Source organism: Nyctibius grandis, chromosome 4, assembly GCF_013368605.1.
Source record: "Nyctibius grandis isolate bNycGra1 chromosome 4, bNycGra1.pri, whole genome shotgun sequence".
NCBI classification, from domain to species: domain Eukaryota; kingdom Metazoa; phylum Chordata; class Aves; order Nyctibiiformes; family Nyctibiidae; genus Nyctibius; species Nyctibius grandis.
Genome location: NC_090661.1, coordinates 47,504,751 through 47,531,464, shown reverse-complemented (window position 1 = coordinate 47,531,464; position 26,714 = coordinate 47,504,751). Strand labels below are relative to the sequence as shown.

General features: G+C 43.3%; 1 protein-coding gene across 6 annotated transcripts in view; it reads right to left on the bottom strand.

Moving 5' to 3' along the window:
- Nucleotides 1–26,714, bottom strand: part of ESRRB (estrogen related receptor beta) — a 133,747-nt gene that overhangs the window by 43,627 nt on the left and 63,406 nt on the right. For 5 of the 6 annotated variants that reach the window (XM_068398540.1, XM_068398541.1, XM_068398539.1 and 2 more), the window contains one exon: nucleotides 716–1,125. In XM_068398540.1, coding sequence (XP_068254641.1) covers nucleotides 716–1,112 — 397 coding nt within the window. In that variant the 5' untranslated portion in view covers nucleotides 1,113–1,125. Of the gene's footprint in view, nucleotides 1–715; nucleotides 1,126–6,226; nucleotides 6,369–26,714 lie in introns of all 6 variants that reach the window. The other variant, XM_068398542.1, reaches the window with a different exon arrangement.

Genomic DNA, 26,714 nt, shown 5'->3' with positions numbered 1-26,714 from the left:
GCATTGAGGTTTTCAAAATCACCTGATGGATTTCTCATCCTTAGTAAGACTGACAAAAACTGGGTATCTCTATCTCCTTCAGTGCCTGAATTTTTATCTTCAAAGAAGCTGCACCTTAATGAAAGGGTTGGTGGAGCTAGAAAAGGAGGAATACAGGGTTGACTCTCATCCAAGTGCCCTGTCCAGCCTTCTGGTGATGTCTGTATGGAGTCCATAGCCACAAATTAAGACTGGCAGGACAGAGTGAGAACCTCTCTACTCCTGTAATGCTGGAGCTTTCACCTCAAGGTGCAGACATCTCTTTAGAGATGCTGTCTCTAGACGGGTGCATCCATTCTTCAAATGGGCCTTAAAACCACCTTTAGAGTGCAAAGCATTTCCTTTCCAGGCCTCACTCCCCTTCCAGCCACATTATCAGGATATCAGTGCCACTAGCAGAGGCAGGAAGATCCACTAGGCCAGATACACAGATCTGGTAGCAGCCAGGCTAGGAACTTGGCAAAGGTTCCTACCACCACAAAGCCTAACTTCATGTCCAGGTTGATTTGGAAGGACCAGAGCTGGGCAGGAGGAGAGAGAAGGCATACAAAAGGATGGAGGGTTAGGTGAATTCAATTCACCCTCCTTTGCTCCCTTTTATATAACATGGAAATACTGCAGTCTTGGCAATGTCTGGGGCCGCCTCCCTTTTTGTTTCCCTCCCTTCCCACCATACCTTGAATAGTCCTCTTGAAGAAGGCTTTGCACGCCTCACAGGAAGCCACGCCGTAGTGGTACCCAGAAGCAATGTCCCCGCACACCAGGCACAGCCGCTTGGGGATTGCATTGAGCATGTACTCGCACTTGGTGGGAGAGTCCTCCATGATGGCGCTGGCACAGTCGTCGTAACGCTTACGGCAGGACCCACCGCCAATCCCCGTGCCATTGAACATGGGTGGCGAGTCTAGGCCATTGGGGTGGCCGCCCATGGCGATGCCGTAGCCACCGCTAGCATCAGAGGAGCCGCTCGGGCTGTGGTGGCTGATGGCGTCGATGCCAGAAGATGGGCTGGAGGGCTCGGTCTTGATGAAGGACCCACAGCTGGAGGAGAGGTGCCGCTCCTCCGTGGCCATTCTGCCAAGCAGCCTGCAGGGAGAGAGCAAAGGCACTCAGCGGCCTCCTGGCCAAACCCAGCTCCAGGATGGTCAAAAGAGAGCCCTCCTTTTCCCACCTCAGTCCAGCTCCTGTTGGCTCAGGCAGTTCAACCCCCACCCAGGTACTTCTCCTTCAGGAGCATCAGTACAACTCACTAAGAACAGCCTGCCTACTCCCCACAAACCCACACTAGAATAAAGTCAAGGCTATTTGCATAGATCACAATTTCAGGCTGTTCACAGGCTGCAGTGCTGGGAAGGGGCATCAGTGCTGATGAGGCACAATCTACCCAGAGCACAATCTACCCCTGGGACAGCAGAAAGAAATGAGTCTGTCTGTGGCACACCAGGTAAAAAAGATGTTTGGTTAGTTCAGGATGCACTGCCCTGTCTCTAAGCAAAAAGTTCACTCACAGACTCTCCAGGAAGGACCTGCTCAGACTGGATTTTCATTTGTAACATGGAAGGTCTTTGTTTAATTTTATGTTGAATTCCTTTCCCCTCGCTTCACTATCATCACTAAAAGGGGAGCTTAGAAACTGAAGGAAAATCATCTGATCAAAAGTTTCCTCCATTTTAATCTTAAAACTTAATCTTTCTTCTATTTACTAGTACAAGGCTTTTGCATGGAGATGCTTCTCTCAAATTCCCACTTTTTCTGTGAGGGTTATGCTCTTAAGTATATGGAATGGACTGCATCTTTACCAATTCGCAAGCTCTTCTTATTATTGTAGTCACAGATAGTTTAACTCTTTATATAAACCCTTTTTTTAGAGCACTGCTAATTTTTACAATATTGTATGGCGATGAGTTCCAGGGATTACTTGTACAATGTATGAACAAACAAAAAATTCCACTTTTATTTGCCCATACTGTATTTGCAGCCTTTCAGGCTCCCTGAACATCTCCTGACTCTCCTTCTCAGGAAATGTACTTTTGCCATGTTCTCCTCATTCAGCTCTTCATTATCTATATAATTGTTCTTCATGCAGAAGTTTTTGCAGATCTCTTATCTGCTTCATAATCCATCTCTGAACTTCCTCTAGCCTGGCTATTTCTGTTCAGTCCAGAACAGAGTTCAATGAGCCAGCTCCTCAGCAGCATGAAACTGGCACTGCTCCATCACTTCTCCAGCTGAAGGTCTGGACAGCAGTCAAGACAAAGGCACGCCATCAATTACCTACTGACGTTACCATATTTTCAATGTTATTTTCAGCCTACCTATTATATAACTACTTACATTGTTTGCTTTTTTTCTCTTTACATTAAAATCTAAATTGTTACCATTTCTTCAACAGAGAATACCAGCAACTACTTCCTGCAATCCTCAGATCTTTTCCCGAGTTGCTACAGTTAATTTAGAATCCATTAAGATGTATGAAAAATCAAATTAATGCCTTCTGGTGTGCAATGTTTTGCAGTAGCCAACAGTGTATTTCATCTACCACTGTGCTGTCCATGCACCCAGCCTCATTAGGACCCTCCAGAGTTTTTCAGTCTTCCTTGATAATTTTCACGTCTTCTGCAGACTCTTATTGTTCACCCACTTCCCTGATTATTAACACGGGGATCAAACACCACAACACTGATCTTTGTGGGTGATTCGTGTTAACCTTTATCATTCTGAAAATTAACTTCTTCTTTTCTGGGTAGGGTATGTCTACCCTTTCTTTTCTGCCTCAGACACTTTTTAATTGATCATATATTATCCTGAGAGGTTAAATTTTTCCTTCAGCAAGATAATTTGTCAAAGGCTTTTAAGAAAACCTAACTACATGCATTTTCCTGATGATATGTCCAAAGAATTCTGACTGACTGGGGATGCTTGACTTTTCTTCTTGGAAGCTCTGCTGGTTTAAAGTTACCATACCACGATCATGTGGGATGATTTCTATTTCAGTTTCAGCCTATTTACCTGGTATTTGTGGCAACTCCTTCTGCCAAGAGGTCAAACCCACCAGGGGACAGGACAAAACATTCTGTGATACAGCAAGGCTGGAGTGCACATGTATATGCATCACATCTGTGTGTCTGTTGATATGAATGTACACGGTTGATATGCAGCAACTTCACAGTCCTGCATCCTTATGATCTCATTTGACCCATGTATCTCCTAATTTTCCCTTCTCTGTTTCATCCTCGATGTTTGACCTCCATCTCTGGGATCGATCAGCCAAGTTTGTTATTTGGCGAGACTGTTGACCTTGAGAGCATGGGCAGGCATCTCACGTTCCTCGGCTGCTTTGCCTGGTGCTACTTGAGAGGAATCCAGAGTTTGGTCCCTCTCAGAGACAGCATGATGAGCTGATGAATGCCCATGCTTTGCCCAGAGGGTCACACTGGACTAGAGGCCATGAAGCAGTTACAGAAATAATTGCTGCAGTTGCATTCATCTTTAATCCCGCAGGGCACCTAGACAGATAGCAGATCTCCTGGTGTAATGCCAGCTGACTGTGTGGAGGAAGATGAAGCTTTGCTAGCTGAGACCAGATCTTAGCATCTCACAGCGAAGCTGAAAGCTGCTGTGCTGGCCAGATTCTGGAACCTGAGAAGTGCATTTGTAGTAAGAAAGCTGAAGATCATTGGGCACAATAACATGGGATTAGGGTCAAAATAGAAGGCAAAACCACCCTAAAACACTGTTTTGCACTAGAGGAACTCCACAGTAAGAGGAGCTGGAGTTGGAGTTGTAATGTTAAGGGCAGACAAAGGACAACGCTACGAAAAAGGCATGACAAGGAGGTGAGCTGTACTGTCAGATTCAGTCAGCAGAGTTCAAATCCCAGCTTCTGTCTCTTAAAAAGCCCAAAATTCACAGAGGACCTCAAGAGGACCCACTGACGTATCTCCCTTCACTGAAAAAAAAGGAAAAGAAAAAAAAAGGAGGAAGATGACTCTCCTAGGACCAACTCACTTCTCAACTCACAACCTCAATTAAAGAACCTTCCTCCCCAGGGCAGGCAAACAGTGACTGTCTGATGGCGAATCAAAGATAGCAATGAACCCCCTACATCCTTACACCTGAGGATGCTCCAGTTACCTTCCAGGAGACAGTAACACATAGTGAGTTCTGGTTAGATGTGAACGTGTGCTTTAGAGGCAAAAGTCCTTAACACCAAGAGAGATCAAAGATCATAGCTAAGGTGACTCCGGCCATTCCAGAGCTTGTGTTTTTCTTTTCTGGCCTCTGGAACAACTTGCATAGTTGATTATTGCTGGGCAGCACACACTGAGTTAAGCTTCACCAGCTCTGACTTTCTGCAAGTCTCATGGAGATCCCGTGGTGATTTTTAAAATGACTCAGAGTGTCCCCTGGCAATGAAATACAACATCTTGAACTTCTAGAAGAACAACTAAATGTTTTTTGCAAAGAGTTCAAAGTGATGAACAGTCATTTTGCTCAGCTCTAGTTACCTTAATAGGAATGTAAAAGGAGAGAGACTTGATCCAACTCTCCTCCGTGCTGGCACAGGAAACTCCGTTACTATTTCTGTGCCCATGTAACAGGCTTAGAGGTTCTAAACATTTCGTTCTTTTCACCTTTCCTCATCATAGGTCATTCCCTCTAATCCCTTTAGCATCTTTGTGGCCCTTCTCTGGATTTGTTCCAACTTGCCTGGGTTTCTCTTGCAGCAAGGTGCCCCAAATCGCACAGTGCGATGCCACAGCACTACAGGGGAGAGTCACTCTGGAAAGTACGCAGCCAGGCAGACATATGGACCAACTGAGCAGTAGCTTTGCCAGACATCAGGCTGCACATCAGCTCACATCATTTGATAGCCGCTGTCTCACTGGGACCTCTCTGAACATAAGCTGCTTTTGCCACCGTGCTCTGCACAACATGAAATTTGGAGAGTCTCCTTGTTCCAAAGTAGATCCAGTATCATCTTTAAACCACACACTGCTAATTGCCCTTGTTTTACCAAAGCCTGTTAATAATGCTCATTTTTTTCAGTCTAGCTCTTTTTTTTCTACTCTGATTTTTTTTCAAGTATCTTTCAGTTGTGTCAACTGTAAATTTGAGAACTATTCCTTTTACATTTTCCTCCAGGTCGCTAATTAATATTTAAAACCAAAACACTGCCCTTTTGGACACCACCTTTGCAGAAGGATAAAGAATGTCTCTAACCCTTCTGTTTACACTCCGTCAGCTAATCCATGATTCATTTCACAAGATTTGTACCAAAACCAATTTGGTCTAATTTCCCTAATAAGATCTTGCACAGCTTTGTGTCAAAAGCCCATGCATGGTCCAGAGACAGTCTATCCACTGCATTCCCTTTTCCCCACTAATTATCTAATTGTATGAAGAAAGGTTATTGTCTGCTGTACTCCTGTTTCATAAACCCACTGCTGTTTATCGCTAACAATGTTGTTAGCCTTTACGTGCCTGTAACTGCCCTCAGACAAGCAAGCTCTGATCTCAGTGATTCTGGATGTAAATAAACACGTTTAGACCAAGTCGAGATTGCACTTCAGGATTTTCTCCATTAGCATTATCTCCCTCAGGCAGTGGTGTGGTGTTAACATTGCAAGTTTCTTCAATTCTTCTGTAGCCTTTCAGCTTTTGCTATTTCTCTATAATGGCTGGACTGCTTATGAGTTTAATGCTCTCTTGAGAGCAACAGCAATAATACGAGAGGGAAAGACTGATAGATGGACAGGACCAGAAAGGGACAAAAGATTAGTGTTATAAAATCAAGGCAGTAAATATTGCCCCCATTATTTTTTCTCTTAAACTTCAAGGATTACAAATTTGGGATCCATGCAGATAAGGCTATTTTATTGCACACCGTTTGAGGTTATTTTTGCCAGAAATAGTAATTTATAGCTATGTTCACCTCTTTGCCCCACTTCTGGATATGAAAATTATGGGAATTCAGTACTCTCGATCTACAAGCCTTCACCTGACTCAAGAGAAAACACTCATACCTGCTTAGCAAGACAGACAGAACAATATCTGGCTCTGTAACACACGGTAACTTTTCCCCACCGGAAGAATTCTCTCTTGGCTAAAGGCATCCACAATTCAGTAACTTAATTTCACCAGAGCATATAAGTGCTGAGGCAAACCCAAGTATTTGACCCTGTACCTTCTCCATTTAGCAGTCCCTATTCCAAACTGGATCACAGAAAGTTTAGAGGCAACGCTGCTGAGCTTCTCTAGTGGCTGATCCTCGTTACATGATCTTCAATAGGAAAGGCAACAATAGCTCAGTGCCATTCTTCAGTTTCCTGGAGGAAGGTAAGGAATGGGCATCAGAAGTTCTGCCATGTAGGCCAGTCCCTTCACCAGTGTTTTCTGATAAAATCACACACTCACCAACACAACACATTGGAGATTTCCAATGGTAAGAGTGAAATTGTCATTAAAATGAATGTTGAAATATAGCTGTAGGACTACTATCAGCTGAGGGAATGGGAGAGTGAGAGAACACTCAGGCCCTCCTCAGGCAAAACTTCTCTATTCTGGGCACAAGGAGGAATGTAAAAGGTCAGAAATGGGCTTTTTTGGGTGGTTCTCACAGCTGGAGGTGGATTCCAGACAGAATGAAATCTTTATTTTTTTTAAAGTCCTCTAAGATCTACCATAAAATTGAAAATCCCTGCAGGTGAGATGCCTGTACAGCTTGTAACTTCTAGGTGCCCTATGGCTGTGCTTGTGGAACTGCACTTTTCTCCTGAAGTCCCTGAACAGGGAGTCCTCAGTGCAGATTCAAGCTTTACTGACAAAACCTGAGAATACTGCCATTATAAACCTGCTCGCTTGAGGCCTCAGCTTGTGACAAAAGCATACTTTGGATTGCACAGACATTTTTAAATCAACCATGAAAGACTAAAGGAGCTTTAATCTGCAGAAACACCAATGATTTTAACAGAGACAAAACATCCAACCTCTTCTCTGGTACAGGCCTATTTTTGCTATCAGTATTTGTTAGCCCTGATGACATAAACCTGCATTGCATATGTAAATGAGATGTGCATATCATGCCATGATGCCATTTGGGCAACACAGCCTTCGTGTCCATTGTGGGCCATGAGAGAGCTTTGCAACCCACAGTTGGCTGACAAACAATATATATCAGCTTCTCAAACACTGGCTGCAACTCCAGTAACAAGCCAAATTTTGTCAGGTAGTTTTTTTTAGCTATAGGAGACAGAAATAAATAATGTTTTCCAAGTGGCAGGCTAGAAGTGACAGCTGCAATAACAGCCAGTGTAATTTTAGGTCACATATGCAAAGAGTTAATGTCATGGAGCTGAGATGCCCACACCTGTCGGGTGATCTGCTCTTACCATGGACAGCTCACACACATGCTCCCAACCCCGACTCTCTGATTCGAGGACACCCACCATGATAATGGGGAGGCAAGGGGTCAGCACACCTTTTCTACTCAATATGGACTTCAAATGAGAAGAGATATCATCTAGAGACTCATCTTTACTCACAGCTCTTCTCCACACAACAGTCCAAGAATAATGGGACCTGCCAATGTGCGACTTTACTCTGCTACAGTGGATAACTGTGGATAACTCAGCCATACCTGCCACAGTCGAGGAAGCTGTTCTGGGCTTATTCTATCGTACAGGAACATATCCTGTTCCCAGGGAAAACTTCATTTCTCTCTGTGGGTAAGCAAGAGCTTGGATAGTACATGGGTGATGGGCATGATCATAAACATAAATCACCATGTTACCAGTGGCTTTAGAGGTTTTTTGTTTAAATCACACCATTTTGCATTGCTATAAAGGACAAGAGAGTTAGAACCTCAGATCAATCTAAATATTTTTCTATGGAGTGTAGATATGATTTCTAAGACTTCTGTCATGTTTGCTAGTGGAAGATCCCTTTGGCTTGGGTGGGTTATGCTTCCATTCTGTAGAGTATGGCAAACAACAGACAGCCTGTTTGCAAGGCATTTGTCCATAATACACCCACACAAATACTACATACTTGTCTTTGGAAGAAACATAAACCATAACTTAGCAAAAGGCTGATGAGCTTACTCTCTAATTTGGATGGAAAGCATTGTGTGACTTCTACTCCATACCAACCTGTAGTTCACAAACCTGGACTGCCAGGTTCTAACAAGGTCCAACCGTCAGCATTTTACAGCCACACCATCCTAATTCAAATTAAAATATTTTTCTGTTGCTTTTGGCTTTGCTTGGCATCTGGACCTGGCTTATTTTGTAAAAATGCATCACACTTGGCCTGCCCTTCACTCTGAAGAGAGGTATAGAATTTTTTTTATTTGCTTTATAATTTGACGGTGGGTCAGGGAGGAACTTTTGAGTCAGGAGGCTGCAGAAGCTAAAATGAAAATATGTAAGGCAGCCAGCAAAGTCCCAGAGCTCCCCAGCTGCAAGAGCCTATCGAGAGACCTGTCTCCAGGGGTCAGTTCCCCTGGTATTCCTGAAGAGAACTGGGTCTCATCAGACCTACTGAAGTGTGTCACTGGATGAGACCAGTTCTGCCATGTAGACGGGACGAATACATTCCTTGCACAGTAGGGGAGACGGAGGCCCAAGCTAGGCTCTTCTGCAAGCTAAGGAGATGGAGACAGCAAGTGCTCATATTCTGGCTCTTACACAAATAGTATTTGCTCATCTAATGCCCAGGAGAAATTTTATCCCTTTGACCCATTGCATAACCAGAGCCCAGTTACATATCAGTAGATCTTCTCTAGCCCAAGTTAGCTCACGCTGATGAAAGCTGCCACAGCAAACTGTCTGGAGGCTGCTTAATAAATAAAAAAGGCTTCTCATGGGCAGAAGACATTATGGATTTCCCACTAGCCTTCAAACCTCTCCTCATTCTTGTAATTTCTCTTCACCCTTAGGACGACACTCTTGTTAGTAAATGCTAAGAAGTATTACACAGATGAAGTGACAATTAATCTGGAGGTGTGACATATATTATCAGTTCACTCTCTTATTAACACATTGCCTTTTGAAGGTACCTTGCCCTCTGGTGTACTAATTGCACTCCCTCCAGAGTGAATTGCTTTAGCACTTGAGCTAATGCATCCTGCTTATACTTACTGTTGATATCACAGCAAAACAAGGATCAGGATTGACTTACTGTTCACTATTTCTCCAAATTCTACCACCACCCTTTCCCCCTGCCATGTTATCATTCTGTGTTTCACGTTTCCAGGCTGTCTGTACCTTTTTCCTCCCACTATTTCTACATCTGGAAGACTGTTCACACCAGTTCAACAATTTTGCCTGCATGCAGCAAAGCTGCAACTCAATCCCTGTTGAAATGCTCAGCTAGACCTTCATTTCTTCTTGAATGTCTTTCTTTGTACTCTGCCTATCTAGGGCATTTATAATCTATATCTCTCTTAGTACTTTCAGTGTCCTTCAGACACTTGTGAATGAGACCCATACAACAACACATTCAGTAAAGCACACTTCAAACACTTGTATGTCAGAATTTTGCTTCCACCTTTTCAGCTGGGCAAGGAAAGGAAAACCTGCACCACTGCCATTCATATCACATTTATTTTTGCATCCCAGCCTGATCCCTCGTCTCATCTCACACAGACCTTTTCTTTCACTCAGTACCCTCTTAGTATTTCTGAGAGAAAATTATCACCAGTGCAAGTTCTTCAGCCCGCACTTCCTTGCATTTCAAGATATCCATTGAAGGCACCCCTCCCTTCAACCTTGCCTACAAATCATGATGAACAATGGCAGGAAAAAAGAGAGACCCAGAGGTATTGCTTAATTCCTCTAAGTGTTTGAGGAAGGAGTTAGGATGGGAGATACCTACAAATCAAGGACATCATCCTAGAAACAAATGTGAAAAGAGACTTAAGAATTAACGTTTCTTTATGAATACTTGTTGACTGAAAGGGGACTCTAGGCTTATTCAGACAAAATCTGAACTTGTGCATTCTCCAACCTGAATGCATTTAGGGATTCTCCGAGTTTGACCTGTTAATTTTTTTTGGAGGATTTCTGTTTCTTACACTTCAAAACTTAGAGTTGTAGTGGAATCTGCCTCTTTCTCCCACCCTTGCTAAGACAATTCAGACAAAATAGATGGGCTTTGCCTGGATTCCACCTGTAGCTCTCAGAGAAATCTATAATTTAAAGTGCCTCATCATTAGAAACATTACTCAAAATCAGACAGATCCTGAAAAACTGACTGAAATTAGTTCCATGTAAATTACAGCATGGAAAATAACAATGGTCAATTAGTGCTTTTCAGTTTAAAATCATTTTATCCCTGACTCTCCAGAAAGCATTTCTAAAATGATACAGTAGCAAACCAAGATAACAGCGTGAGAGCAAGCACGGCATAGGGGAGATGTCCCAGAACCACTGGAAAAGTGTGGAAGTGCGGGTGAGTTGGGCTGTCAGTGAGGATGGAGGCACAAGAAGAGAACTGCACAGGGTCAAGGACAGACAAGAAACCTGTGCTACACAGTGAAGGTGAGCACTTGAACAAGCAGAGAAAGGGAGTACATGACAGAGGTAACTGTAGACCTGGCTCCTCTCAAACTGATGAACACCAGAGGTTTGAGGAGAATAGGTGATACATGGAAACACCCAGTTTCCTTCTGCACACCTTGGACCGCTGTAATATACAGGATTATCTTTAGCTACCTATTTAAGATAACCTCAAGGTTCAGTTTTGCTGAGTCTTTAAAACCCCACCTTTGGTAGGTATTTAGCAGATTTGTTACCACACACTGCATATATTAAGTAGCCAGTTGTAGCTGACCCAAATTCCAGCTTCAAACCCTAATGACTCGTTCTAAATCCACTTTATTCATCCAGCTTCCAGACTGTTTGTCCCCATTTCCTTTGACTGACAAAGCAGCATCCAGTGCACTCAAGCCCAGCCCTACCTGAGGCCCCACGGTGTCCTGCTTTCTTACTTGCCTGAACTAAGAGATGAAGAGGAGACCATGGCCAACAAACCACTTTTAGACAGAAACTGTGTAACAGAACAAGCACATCATTTTCCCCAACACTCTGCACAACTTGCACATTCATTTCTCTAGATAAAAAATCCCAAACAACCCAGCCCAAACAAATGCTAAAGCAAAATACTTTTAAATTACCTCAATTTTCCTCCCAAATTGGCATCGCTGTTTGAAAATTTAACTACATGTGATTACAAAAAAACCCACAAAAATATTCCTTTCCGTCATGGTGAATAGATTATCTCCTTATCCCAGGAAGTCTTCACTTTTCCCTGTTATTATTTTAGGACATGAAAGAAAAAACCACAAGCTTGCAAGGTCTTCAACCTCAGTTTCACTTCCTGTTCCCTGTCTTTAGCGTCCCTACTAATGGACAAGCAGAAGCCAACAGACAGACAGGCAGTCAGGCACCCACAAAGAAGCTATAAAGCTGCTTCTACACTTTCATATAGCACCTTTCTGAGCAAGGCTTAAATGTTACATAGCTTTATTCTGTACGGTATCTGCGTATAGCACGTATGTATACATATAATACCTTTATCATGCAAATATACACGAACCCCTTCCTCACACACACCCTCCCACATCTCCCCTTTCCTCATTATGTGGATGTACCTAGATACCATTCCAGCAGCTTTGCTATACAAGCCAAACTATGACTTCATATTTCCAGATCATCACCCTGAGTGTTCAGATCTTTATAGCAAACACAATGCACTAAAGCAAAAACAATCAAAAAAACACTGCCTAACTGAGCTACATCATCGGCGGTCTGCACCTTCAGTCACAGCCCTGTGTCTACCAGAGCATGAGAAGGAAAAGATCTCACATGATTTTACACACGTCTGCACTCTGTCTGATCTCGTATTTAAGAACTGTTTGTTCTCTGTCCAGAGGTCTGCAACCCTTCGCAGACGTTACTAGGAGGGGGACTGCCCTCTTCAAAGAAGAGACCCAAAAAGAAGCAAGTTCCAGCAACCGACGGCCCAGTGTGACCCAGACCAGCCCACCCTGCCGGCATGTCCTCCCCGCTGCGCTTGTTCCCTTTGCCCTTGGAATGCTATCACTTATTATCACGCTGACTTCTCCAGATGGGGCATTTTGGCTATTGATCTGATAAATAAACAGCCTGCTCGCTCGATCAAAATGTTATTTTGCATTTCAATTACTGTTCACTAATGCAACCTTCATCCCGCCAAGAGCGCTGCTGGCAATGACACTCGACCTGGCACAGGCGTTTGCAAGCAAATTCGGCAGCGCCTGCTGCAAGCACCTAACGGGATTACCAACCTCCATTAGATGCATAGAAAGAGAAGGAGATGGACAGACAGTACCGGGCTGAAGGGGAACAGACGTGTGCAGAACAGAAGGTGTGAGCAACCTGGTCAAGAGATAGGGATAGACAGAAGCATAAATCCATTTACAACACAGCTTTGCCAAATATTTTGACAGTGGCAGGTCTTGGAAGCTGAAGACATTCACTCCAGCAGACAACCCTGACAGTTCATAGCAGATAGACTGGGCTCACTGTGTGTGAGCCATGCAAGAGTTCAGAGCAATGGGAAATGGAAATCAATGTCTGGTGACAAGCCAGCAGTGAGCACTGTAAACCTATCATGGCAAATAGGGTCACTTCTAAAGCAACTTGTGCAGCCTAGCACCACTGGGGTTCAGTAGGCCCTAGAGCTGGATGCAGGATGCTGCATGTAAACCTGCAGGGAGGAAACCCTTAGTCCTTTGTTCCATTCTTCAGTATAGCAAGAAACGTGACTGCCTTTGGAGAATCTGGTGGTGGTACATCAAGAAAGGGGCATCCAGAGGTGTCGGTAAGAGATGGATCTTTGGCAGGTGTTGGTCTCTATTGATTCAGCACTCTGTTTACACCAGGGGATCCTTTGCTAGATCCCCAAACTGATTTCACACAAACACTGTCTACAATGGGAAACACAGCACAAATAGCAAGTCCGTGAGTGGCCACCAGTAGCGAGGTCAGGCATAACTGTATGATTATGAGACAGCTTCTAGTCCCAAGCTCCTCTGGTCAGGTAATGTACTTCACTAGGTGGCTGGTTTTGCACCAGACTCCTACTGCACAACGCAGAATGCACCTTGGCCCCTTTCCTTTTTCCTACCTAAATTCCTAAATGAAATGTATCACAAAATGACACAACCATTTACCAATGCACACAAATGGTGGTCAGTGCTTTCACCACCCCCTGCATAGTGTGTCTGTGAGAGGGTGTTGGACTCAGCTCCCAAGTGACAATGTAATACAAATAGTCAAGAAAATGCATTTCTCTCAATTTCCAGAGATCCTTTGACAAAGATCTCTTGCCAGACCCGGACAAATTTCTCCCACTTCATTACCAGACAGCATCCAAACTGAAACTGCCAGTCATCCATGAGTTAAAAATAAACAAACCTGTGTAACACCCTGACATTATATAAATGAAATGCTAAGTATAACACACTGAATGAGATCAATGTGATGCATAAAGACAGGATCTATAACTCCACACACACTTCATCTGCTTTGTGTATCCAGCCTCCCAGTTCCTTCTGCCCTTGGCAAACTAAGCCTGTGTCCCACACCCAATTCTCTCCAGCCAGGTCTATGCTGTAGATCTTGCTCTCCCAGGTCTGTCTCTGTGCCCATCCTTTCTCTGAGCCCACTCTTGGGAGCAGAGTTTCTGGGAACCATTCTACGCCTAGATCACATCTCTCCCCAACCACCAGGCACACATGCCCCAAACACAGCCTAAGGACCCATACACGTGTTATGACTCCTAGTCACTGGCTCTGTGCTTACAACATGTGGCAGCAAAGTACAGTGTACCGACCCCTTAAAATGCAGCCAAAATGTCTCGAAGTCTAATTCCAGCCTCAACACGAATCTTCTCGTAGACTTCAGCAAGTCATTGCAGCTCTCCAAGACACTGCTTCCCCAGCTGAAAAGCAGGGATATGGTCCTGAATGACCTACCTCTCAGAAACATCATGAAAGTTAATCAGCAACTATGGAAGAATGGAGCATGCAGATGAGTGTGCTAAACAGAACGATGGACAGATAAACCCTGTGCTCACATGATGGCCTCCACTCCAGATTATCAGCAGAATTTGAACCTCTTTCTTCAGCACTGCAGTTCAGATTTGCCTGTGTAAGTAGTGTGAGTAGTTAGCGTTTTCCTGCATGTAAGCTAGCCGGAGGTATAAAACATTGGCTTCACAAATCTGTATTATAAAGACCAATTCTGACCTCCTCCTACATCTGACCGTACTTTAGGCCCAGTCCCTTGTGACCCAGTCTACACAATAACCTTATCTCTAATACTGCCTAATCCTATCTCCATCTCCCTAGGTGCTGTTTCACACACCAACTGCCTCCTGACCACACCACCATACAACCCATTTTTCCATTCTCCTTCGCAGTTACACTTCACTAGAAGTTTTTCATAAAAAATTATTTTGCCAAAAAATGCTATTCTGTTTCATTACAGGACTAGGTCAATTTTGGCAATGTTTTGTACTGTAAGATTTCCAAAACATATCTAAAGAAAATGAGATGTTTAATTTTGCTTAATTCCTAGCACTTTGTTTAGCCTGTCATGTGCTGTCTCGTGTTCTTTGACTGACCAAGTGTGCATTGTTTCAAGAACATAATGAAACAAAATATTGGAAGCTTCCTCAAAATAAACTTTATTGGAATTTCCACTCTGCTTAAAATTTAATGTTGCAGACAGATTTTGGACGAAATAACATATTGAAACAAAAAATATTCTATGAAACAAGACTAAATTTTCATGTAGCTCCATTCCTTGTATCTTCCACACAGCCCTCTGCTTGCCCTTCACTCAGCAGGTGTCTTTTCTCTATTTATATGCATTCAGAAAAATGTATGTTCTAATGTACATAGAAACATTTTGACACTTCATGCTATCATCTTTAGCCAGGCAGCGTAGAGAGACAGAAACTGGCAAATAAACTACATCTAAAACATCTGAAAAGCTGGAACTCTACATGAAAGTTCTGGAAATTCAAGAGTACCATGGAAGCTCTGCCATCAATTCATATGGTCATCCTGTATTACTCAGTTCTTTTACATGGTAGGGATTAACCATGTGTCAAGGAGCATCCCACAGCCAAAAATCAACGCCTCTGTTTTGAAAGCTGAGGGCTGCTGGAGAAACCCAGCTCTGCTTTTCCATCTGGTGCCATTTAAGCTTTACCCCATTCCTTCTGCATCACAATGAAATCACTGCTGGCATGTGATCAGAAGCTCCAAAACCCTGGCTCTCGATCAACTTACAAAAATTGACCTGGACATTTTATCCACTTTGATGAGAGCTTGAATGAAACTTCTTTCTCATTCACTCACGGCAAGGAATGCTACTTCTTAGCACCTCTGTGAGCCACAAAACAATACTTCATTTTACAACCTGCTGAGGAAAAATTGTTGGAATTGAGTATAAATATCTTACCTGCTATCTGAACCCTACCCAGCATTTTGTAGCTGCAGTGGAACCAAATCACAAGTAGTTGGGACAGGATCCTGCCTCTTCATTTAAGCCTTGATTCAACTACTATTGAAATTAAATTGCGTTTTCTATTGATCTGAACAGGAACTGGACCTCAGGATCTGAAGAGTCATCTGAATGTTGAATAGTGCAGCTATCCCATGCCCTTCACTGGATTTCTAGAGACTTGTCTTCTAGTGTTAAACTACTCCTTCTTCAAACACACTTTTATTTCAAATGTTCCTTGGAAGGAAAGCAAGATGAAAAAATCTTTCCCAGTAGAGGGCTGTCTCAGAAATCCCCACTTACACTAATAAACACACTTCTCATGAGAGCCACATTGCACAGATTGATGGTCCTACCCAACCATTGCAAATCATGGCGTACAGTGAATCCATTCACACATCTCCATCTCCAGGTGACATTTGTTGGCCTGAGTATCCCTTGGAAGCCACTTTGCTGCCAGCTGTGACAGGCTTGTACACCCTGTGCACTTCACTGCAGAGTCGAAATTCTGCAACAAGCTCCCGAAAAAGATCTCTCTAATAGGGATTCATTACTTCCTTGGATTAATCCTAAGCAGATAAAAAGCCCAAGCTCTAGGTACCTCTGACAACTATCCTGCTTGCAAAGAGGAGGTAAATTTTGTCCACGTTCAAGCAATTTTCTCACTTCCCACCTTCCCACCCTGGAAATAGCATTATTCTCAAAACTGAGTGACTTTAAGGAACCAAAGCTGCAAATGAAAACAACTACAAGTATCAAAACCGTCTCCCATGCTGCACTGACTACCTCCCCAGAGAGAATTCCAGTCCACTGGGTTAACAGCTGCTACTTTGTAGGAAAATCACTGCTCAGCCCAGCTACACCTGAACTGCCTGTTCTGATTTCCTGAGGTACTGGCTGCAGTGCTGCTCACCACTTGACATTCACAGCAAATCTGGTACAAAATAGGCTGGATCAGCAAGGGAGCCACAGAGACTGGATTGCGGTCCTGGGAGAGGTTGTTCCTGACCGTGCACAAAGCTGGTGCAAACACGAACATCAATGTTCATTTTCACAGAATCACAGAATGTTAGGGATTGGAAGGGACCTCGAAAGATCATCTAGTCCAATCCCCCTGCCGGGGCAGGATTGCCTAGACCATCAAACTTCCTGGGGTTTTTTTTTTGTGTATCATTTAGCTGAGGTGTTTAAGTTCCTGACAAATCTGCAAACGCTTTAAAGTTCCCCTGTCCCTGCAGAACTGCTGGATAGAGTTTCAGGCCACGAGTTGTTGAGAGAGCACCTTTTGATACGCTCCTTCCAAATATTAAAAGGAAACTGTCAAATTTGGTACAGCAAAAACCTCACACAACTACAACGTGAGATCCCTCCGCAGTGACTCACGGCCTGAAACCCTGCTGGAGGGATACACAACCAGTCAGACATGGGACAAGGTTCTAAATATGAAGCACATGTCCTGCAAACCTATAGTCTTTGATCAGTTTGGAAGACTAAAACAAAGATTGAAGTTATTTCGTCCAGCTTCAACCTTGAACAGTGGAAAACATATCTGTTTAGCAAAAGCACTGGCTTGCAAACCAGAGACGTTATTCTGGGCTTGTGGACTTCCACCAATACAGATAAATGAATTTTGGTCACAGGTGGTTAAAAAGCAGCAAGAAAGCCGGTTTTAAAAAGCCACTCTGCATTACAAACCCCCACTTTACATTGTGCCTGGAGAAACAGGAGCTGAAGTAGCAGTAGAGAAGGAAGGGGAGTTATGGATTCCGGTGTATCCCGTCAGAGCAGGGTTTATTCTAATCAATCAACTGAAAAAATAGCAGCTGAGAGTAATTATTAATAATCAAGTAAAACTGGATTATTTCTCTGCACTGCAGTGTTGTCTGGATGGAGAGGCTGGTGTAGAAATAAAGTTCATCAGAGCAAGCTGCTGAAATAAAATTGCTGACCTCAGTGGTTCATCAGAGAAGGTGGAAAAGGAACCTCAACTAAGCATATGGTATACTATTAGCAGAGCATGAAGGCTAACAAAAATAATTATTGGAAGGTGGATGAGCTTAGGCACTTGAATCAAATCATATATCCAGTTGTATATCCAAATGACAGCAGGAAGACCTACTGCGAAAGCCTTCCAATTCTGAGGTATCTGTTTTTGTGACTCTTCATTCCTGAAAGCATAGTAAGCTCCCTCTTCCAAAATGCATTGCTTTAGAGTAAGGGGCTCAGATTTTCTCTGAATATGTTGAACCCTCTGTGCAGCTGTGGTCTTGGCTGATTTTCTAATCAAGCAATGGAACAGAAACATGTATCATAAAGGACCACTATACTGAACATTTTGCAATATATTCAAGTCAGGAAATTTGATGTTACTCTGCCTGAAACAACCACAACATGGCATTGCACAGAGACGGTCATATTCTCAAACACAAATACTGAATTGCAACTACAAAACACGCACTTTTACTGCAAAAACAATGGCTCAGTCAACTTCATCCATAAACACGTAGGTGCGACTATATTAGTCACTTGTGTCCATGAGTGCCTTGTCTATGCAAGCACATGTGCATCTTGTAAGTACCTTTCAAACGTGATTTAGGAGCTTCCATTTGAAAATGTAAGTCAAGACACGATATTAATGGCCGAACTGGGTATAAACCAGTAAAGCTCCCTTGCAATAAATGGAATCATACCAATTTACAAAATTTAGGCAGCAAGTTCTAGAACACTATACTCCTTGCAAGAAGAAATACTACCCAGCTGCAAGGGAAATACAATACTGCTACTGAAGGAGGCAGGACTTGGAGTTTTCTGACATCTGTGTGTGCAAGACCTCAGCCATAAAACTGAATTAACACAGCAAACATTTTGTGTTTAACAGCTTACTAATTACATTTTCAAATTAAATATTTACTTCTATCTTGAGTATTTCTATAGCACCCAACAGAATCTAAGATGAGCTACTCCCCCATTTACTTTAACAATTTCTTAAATTAAAATAATCCTTTATTTAAAAGGGGCTGGGAGGAATCTGAAGAGTTCCACACACACACCCCGCCCCCAGCAACTGTTGGATCATATAGAATGCTACACAACCCCCAGTACATATCATACAGGAATAACAGATCTGAAGAGTGAAGGTTAGTTATAAAGCAGGCAGCGGATGTACATATCTACTCTGCTAAGTCTAGCGATCCCCAGGGTAGGCTTTTACATATCACCTGCAGCAAAACACTGCTTTCACTGTCCCACTGCAAACACCAGCTGTGCTGGTCTATTTATTTCTTTCTAACAATTTTTCTTCTATTTCAGGAAGTAAGAAGGAAAGAAGGAGAGACATGTGGTTTTATATTTTACTTTGAGTTGGATCAGTCCTGAAAAGTTTCGATAGTGTGGATCATCTACCAGGGTAAAAACATACTATTACTTCTGCAATGTTAGTGTCTGCTTTAGGCACCAGCCCACAGAACAGGATTAAGGAATGGGAAGAGGAGAAAAACAGTTCTGGATAAACAGCACCTCAAGTTCTCTGTGTGTGGGAGGAAAGGGTTAAGCCTGCTTTGAAGTTCACTTTGTTCTCCATGGTTTGTGCAAGGCCAGCAATCAATCAATCTTCTCTCTTTCCTCCTTTTTTTCATGGGAACCACTGCAGGAATATCATGCCCAGGATCTTGTTTAAATCCATGACTCTTCTCTGTCACGTCAATTCTTCCCATCCTCCCCCAAGGCCCCCCCCAAGACACCCCCTCCCCCTCTCCCCGAAAAAGGACCTTCTGAGCTCGTTTTGCTAATGTATTCTCAAACCAAATTAGGGACTCTGACTCTCGGTGAAGTTCGTGAGTTAGTTGCCGCGATGCACTGAATTAAAGATACCATCTCGGACTCAAATCAGATTAGAGCCCACACACACACATGCAAAAGCCCACTTTCTAATCAATTTTATAAAGGGCCTTCAGCAGAGATACACTAATGGTATTGAGCTAAGATCTTTAAACTAAGTCTGCAAGAAGTCTGCAGAGATAAAATGCACACTGTATTAAAGAGAAAGCTCTTCACTGTGCCCTACCCACCAAGAACCCCACGCACATTGGAAGAACACCTCAAAACAGCTCTCCTGAGCCTGAGATGTTCCCTCCTGTCCTCCTCTCTTGTCTTCCTCCTTCAGAACTTTAAGTCCTTTCTCTCATTCGCTTCCTGTCAGGCTAGAGCAGAAGGAGACGGGACTTACAGAGCCCTGGTATGTGTTAGGAATTAGACATAATGAGAACACGTGAACCGTTTTAGGCCTGTCCCATGACTCTATAAAGAAGTGGGCAAGGTGGACGATCAGCTGACCAGGTTCAGGGGGAGGTTCTACTACAACACAAGTGCCCTGCGGTCACATACGACGCTAGGCACTGCCCTGGTGCTTGGCACATATAACTGGGATGCCACAACAGCCGCATCCTAACAGAGATGTGACTGAGCGTATAGTAAAAAGCTCCCTTTAGAAAGCAGCACCTGCACACACCTGGCATCTTCACATCCTTCTGTCCTAACCTCTCTCTGTTTAGCAGTGGAAGTTCTAACCTGCAACAGCACATTTCCCCTCTGAAACCAACGTTCTAGTTTGAAATGTTGCACCCAGGAAAAGAAGAGCAAGAAGACTTAAGAAAAAAATGTTAGGTAAATTGCCCACAGAAGGTGACTATGAAGGGAAGGCAGAAAAGAGTTTATAAAAGAAGCTACAATTGATGATTTAATAGCCCGTCTGTTGCTCAGTCACCAACAACCAGAGAGTAAAGCAACCTGTGAAGACTCTGGTTTTACAAGGTTTTGTGTCAGACTGAGAAGCAATCTTCTGCTCTGTTTTAATATTTTCAGTAAAAGCACCTCAAAACATCTCATACACATTAGAAAGCCAAATCTCAGAACCTAACATCAGTCTTTATAACTATTTGCTTTCTAAGGTGCTGTTTCTAATAAAAGGATGAGAGGACACTTGCTAAGGTAACAGAAAAATCTGTGTCTTAACAAAAATCACTTCAAAAATTGAAATTCCTCTTTAGCTATGAGGAAATACACTGCTTAGATCCTCAAAAGTTCTCAGATGATCAGAATGTTTTTTATCTCTGAAACTCTGGTTGGCAAATTGAATTGCGACATTCTGTATACGCAGCAGACTGCCCTGAAAATCCTGACAAAAATATGTCAATTACAAAATAAATTTCTCTGACCAAGAGCTAGCTAACATACACACAAGCCTAACAACGCACGAGAAGTAACCACTTGAACTTTCACAGGACCAGCCTTCAGCAGAGGGAAGTTTCCCCTTCATTTTCAGACAGGTGACAGTTCCTAGAGCTTGGAAGTACACAAGTGGCCTCCTGCAGCAGAGAAGATCCCAACTATACCTTTTTAAAGGGCTTCAGCAACGATTTTCCAGGAACTTGAACTCTGCTCACTGTTAGCACCGAACAGGGAGGAACACAGGTGCCTCTTCAGTGCAGAGCTGCAGTGTACAGAGACCATGACTCCCAGCCTTCTATGCTCCTTCTTCATCTGCATGGCTCAGAGTAAAACCTGCAGTTTGTATGTGCTGCTCCTCCGTATTTACTGCATGCAGTATGTAATCCAAAGGCTGTATAAAACTAGCAAGTGCCCTTCTGACCACAACTACCACCCCCATCAGTCACCCCCTCACCAGCTTTCTCTAAACAAAGTAAGGGGACCTCAGCAAGAGAACTGTGGCAGATGAGGGGTCTGACTACCCTATACAGAAGCCTTGCTAAGCAAAACTTCTCAGAGCTCAGATGGACTCCACTTTCCATGAGACGGCTTCAGGCCTCACAACACTGTGGAGTTTTACAGTGGTCCATGTGCTGAGGATGATGCCAGTTTTCAATGCAATTAACCTTTCCAGCCTAATGAAATGGCTCTATTGGCTGCGATGGCAGCAAGGAGCCCCTTGACTCTGGCAGGCTCCTGAGGATGGGTTATTGAGGTTGCAGAGCATTACTGCTCCACTTCTGCTTGCAGGCTGCATCTAATCAATGCCAGACCTGAAAGGAGTAGGCAATGCCAGCCCCAGCATCGTACTCCAATATCGTATTGATCCCTGGGAAGAGAGGGGACTTGGGTCTGAGCCCATTGATCTGCTGTGTTACAGCCAGTGTTCTTCCAGGAATGCACCCTGGGCAGCAGAAGCACACAGCCAGGAGAAAGGGGAAAATTCCTCAGATGGGAAAGCATAAGGGCTACCCCAAAGGCAACACAAAGGCAGCAAACTGCCCAGTGGCTGAGGAAGAACCAGATCTGGGGTGAAGCCTCAGGCTTTTGTGCTGTTTTATTCTCCTTAGCTGGAATAACACAGCACAACAGCCCTCCCAGGGGTGGGTGACAACTGCTGTACCCTGAGGGCTGACACTTTTGAGTCACTTTCCTCCTTTCTAGCTGTTGAGCTTTGGGAAGCGGTGGTGGTGGGCAAGGGGCAGGGTACAAATCTGGTATACATGACAAGGCCCCAAACATGCACTACGTGTGGAGCGCAGGAGAAAGCGACAGCTACCTTCATCTCCCACATCAAGCCGTCCTGCCAATACAGCCAATGGGGATTTCAGTCTTGGAGTTCTGGAGAACTACAAACCCGACCCACATTTGCCTATGACTTTAAGAGTCTCTGTTGAGATTTGCCCTGCATTGCTCAGTCCATCCCACTTCTTTAATGTCAAACCTGCCACAGAGATGTCACCAAACTCAAGCACCCAAAATTCTAGAACCTAAGTTACACCCTTGAAAAATCATTAAAATGGCTTTAAAATCAGGAAATTCTCCAAAAACAAAATATTGTTTGTTTTCTGTATCTATTTCAGTTTTCTGGGTTACTTGCATGCTCTCAAGCCATCGTATCAAACTTCCTTCTGCAATGATGAGGGAAAGAAATTTGCATTACGAAAAAAAACATAACTGGTACACCACTTCACTTCAAAAAAAGAGGCCTCTTATCAAATATTGCAAGATTACAGACTCCTCCTTTCTCCATATTTGTTGATTTTCTTCTTTCAATAAAGCTTGCTTTCGCTTGCACTGTTTAGCATCATTATTTTCACACACCTTCCTCATTCTCTTTTACAAATTGTTGCTGTATTTTTTAAATACCTAGTATAACTTTCAAACGCAGATCTGGTTCAAACTTAAAAAAACACATAACCCCAGAAATGTTTTAAGTGTTACAGTGTGATAAAGATATAGCCAGGACACATTCAGGACTCAGATGCATGTCCTACATGAAACTCTAGTTCCTTTTCATGTACTGACTTAGTGAAAAATAAAGAAAGGGAAGAAGAGCTACCAACCATCTGGCCTTGGGAGCTTTGAGATGTGTTGTTGTCTATGTTTAGCCCACACCCAGGGGTAAACAGTAACCCGTTGTTCTATCACCCAAGACCCCTCCCCTGCTGAGAACAGGAATTGGGAAAAGGAGGGAAAATCATGTGTTGAAATGTAAACAGATTTAATAAAATAAAAGAACCAATATCATTACAAAAGACACAAAATAACACTTAGCTCATAGAGTCGTGGTAAGTCCCTCCAGGGATAGTCACCATTGAGGAGATGAGAAAGAGAAAGATTTAGAGGAGAGCAGAGGAAATACCCACCCCATCCCCAGCAAGCTTTCCCATTTATATTGAACCTGTCGGTTAACGTTACAGAATACACCTGTGGGCCAGCCTGGGTCAGCTGCCCTGGCTTTCACTGTTCATGGCCTTGATCACCATACCACAGCTGGCCACAAACTGAAACAAAATGTAACAGAAAACTGATTCCATAAATTGTACCCCTGCAAAACCAGGACAGTTGTCCACGTGCACCTTCCACTGGGAGAATTCCTTGCTTTGTGCAGAGACTTCATGGAGCAGCACACGCTTCCCACAGAACCTTAATATTCAAAAGCAGAGGAGCAGGAGACAGAACATGCATATGGAAAACACAGTGTGAAGAAATTTAATTCTTGTTAACATCTTTAACAATGCTGGGCTATGCACATTCTGTGTGACATCCAGTAAAATCTGCTTCACCTGAAGGTCAGTCTGGAGCCTACCGTTATACAAGATGACTATATTTGGACGGAAATCACTGAGGTTTTTTAACTTCTGGCTATAGGAAAGAGGAGTTGAAGAAACCTAGACCTCTGCACATGAAAGGATAAAAAGCCTTCTCATATCTGGCATAGAATCATAGAATCGTTTTGGTTGGAAAGGACCTTTTAAGATCGTCGAGTCCAACTGATGTCTCAGCTCTCAAAGAGCAGCTTCCCCCGCCATCATTACAGAAACAGACTGCCACATTTTAGCTCTCGTCAGTGTTTCAGGATGGCTAGAACTCGACAGCTAGAACTGAATCCAACACAGGGAAAACGATCTCCTACAACCCCAGCTAGAACACTTCATACGCTTAATGTTGCACTTCAGGGTCAGTGATGTGTGGTCCCATTTTCCCAGGAAATTGAGGGAAAGGCGCCCTGTCACAATAAAGGTAGGTGCTGCTGGTGGTGGCAGTTTCCAGACAGGTGAAGATACAATGTTAGTGTTGAAACCACAGCCATTAGGTGGTGAAGGAAAGAACGCAGAAGTAAAATTTCTGTTGCAGGTACCACTAAGCTTTGCTTGGGTCTGAACAGAGCCATACAGTTTGCAGAGCACATCAGACAAATAGATGGTGAACAGAGACTACCTGAAGACTCCCAGTACAGAGATTTCCAGTGTCAGACATCCACAGGCCACCTTCTCTGGTACTGTTGCCAAGGAAAGTTTCCTTATTGGAACCTTCATTTTACAGAGCCTTTGGCCACTCGGGTCCTAAATTTGAGAAGTAAAAGACTGCAGAACTGCCCAGGAGATACACCTGAATAGTAGCTTTACCCTACTTACTGACCTGGGAAGTAATTAACCCATTAATATTGCCCTTCTTCAAGTTACAAAGCTCCCCAGAATATCAGACACATATAACATTCATTTTGGTAGAATTCAAAAGCTTTAACTCAGCCAATCTGGGGCAAGGCAACACTGCAGATCAGGCGGACGCCTGGCTGAGGTGAGAGGAGAAACGAACCTTCAGTGGCTCAAAAAGGCATGTGATGCAGTCCTGGAAAGCCTCGAATTTCACTAATGAGACAGAGCTAACCCAGAAGAAGATAGGAACAATAGGAGATGGGGTAGAGGAGAAATTAACTCTCTGGTATACTCCAAAAGGTGGCAAAAAAGAAAAACAGAAAAATAGTTTCCAATAACTGTAAATCAAAGGCAATCTGGATCAGACTGCAGCAGATCTGCCTCAAAAGGAGATGGTCAATAGGTAAGCAGGAGAAGCAAGAAAAACACTTCGTCCTTTATGACTTCGGCACAGAGTATGAATAGAGGCAGGGCACAGTGTAATACAGATGCTGCCAGGGCAAAAAGGTCTCTGAAATCAGTGCTTACGCACGCAGTGCAATAAACAGAGACCTCCTCTCAAAGGAGGATATTTTCCAGAACTACAAAATGTGCTTATCTCCAATATCTGAGTGTGCAAAACAGGACCGCCATGTGCAGTGTAAGTTTATATATACACATATATGAACATGCTTGAAAAAGAGGGAAAGAAGGCTTTGCCATTCAGCCAAAAAGTCTGTGTCATGATAGCACTGATGCATTTGCACAGCACATAAGCTTTCACCTTGACTACAAAAACTCAAGCTAAAGGGCTCAGCACATGGCACCCATCTTCAGGAACTTCCTGCCCATCAAAGCAAGAGTAGAGAACAATCTAATTTGTGGGATGGTGACTGGAACAGGGCAGGTGTTGTTATTAAAGGCATTATTCTTACTACAAAAGCACTTCACAGACCCAAAGTGTTAGGCAGTGTACTACATATTAAAGATCTGTCTTTGTCCATAAGAACTTGCATTCCAGAGACAGACAAAGAAACAGAAAATGTTTCAATGCACAATTTACAGGCAGAGGAGAGAATCAGAGACCTAAAGTGTTTGCTCAGTTCACTTAGGGAGGTTATAGAAAAGCTGGGAACTGGGTTTCAATCCTGATCACAGCTTTAGACCATCCAGCCTCCTTAAGAAACAGAAAGTGGGAGAGTGGCTTAATCACAGGAGTTACTTTGCATGCTTCCAAGAGGTATGGATGTACTTCTTTTATTGGTAGGGACATAATACCACAGAAAAAACAATCTCTTTTTAGCAAAAACCAACAACAAAAAACCACCGTTCACATCTGCAAAATCTTTTCCTTTTGCTCCAAAACTTATACCATAACTACATCTGAAGAGTTTTCAGGAATTTTCTTCCTTCAAGATGTATGTTTGCTTTGATTTTGTTTCTTTTATTTTAAGAGAAATATCATTTTATCTCAGAAATTATAACTATGCAAGGACAACTCCATTTTGTTTCAGCACAGCTAGGGGGAAAAAAAAAAAAATCAGTTTTCTCAAGTTAAAATTTTACCACTTCCTTGGCGTTGGGGGGGAAGTCCTAGAGATAATCCCTACTCACTGGGAACATGAACCAGAAGGCAGAAGGAAGTCCTGGAGAGGAGAAACATCCGCTTGAGTGTCTGCAGGAGAAGGAAGGAAACAGGGAAAGATTCCCTCTGTCAGGACAGAAAGCATTAATTCCGCACTTTGTGAGCACCGCAGCTAGGGTTCGGGGACTCTGTGCTGCCATCTTCAGGGATGCTCTCATCTTTCTGTGACCCGAAATCACAAATGAAGGAAAACAAAAAAGGGAGAATTCCACAAAAAGTAAGAAGGAGAAAAACGAGCTACCAGCTCAGCTCTTTTCCCTCCAAGATTGCTGGTTGCCTTGTCTTGACTAGCTCATGGAAAATCGTGGAAATTAAAACTGGGAAAGCCAAATAAATCCTGCCTAGTCCATATGCATCCCCAGGCTGCAGTAAAGCTAACTAATCATTGGTGTTTAGCCCTGTCTGATTTCTTTCTCCTCTTCTAATCCAGAGCGGGATCAGGTGATTATTCACTGAGCCTTGACGGCAGATGCTCAAGTCGATGCTAACTAACCATCTCCTTTACAAAGCCATTTCAAAGAGACAGAGTGAGAGACCCTGACCCCTTCCCACAGGGCTGAATTAAAA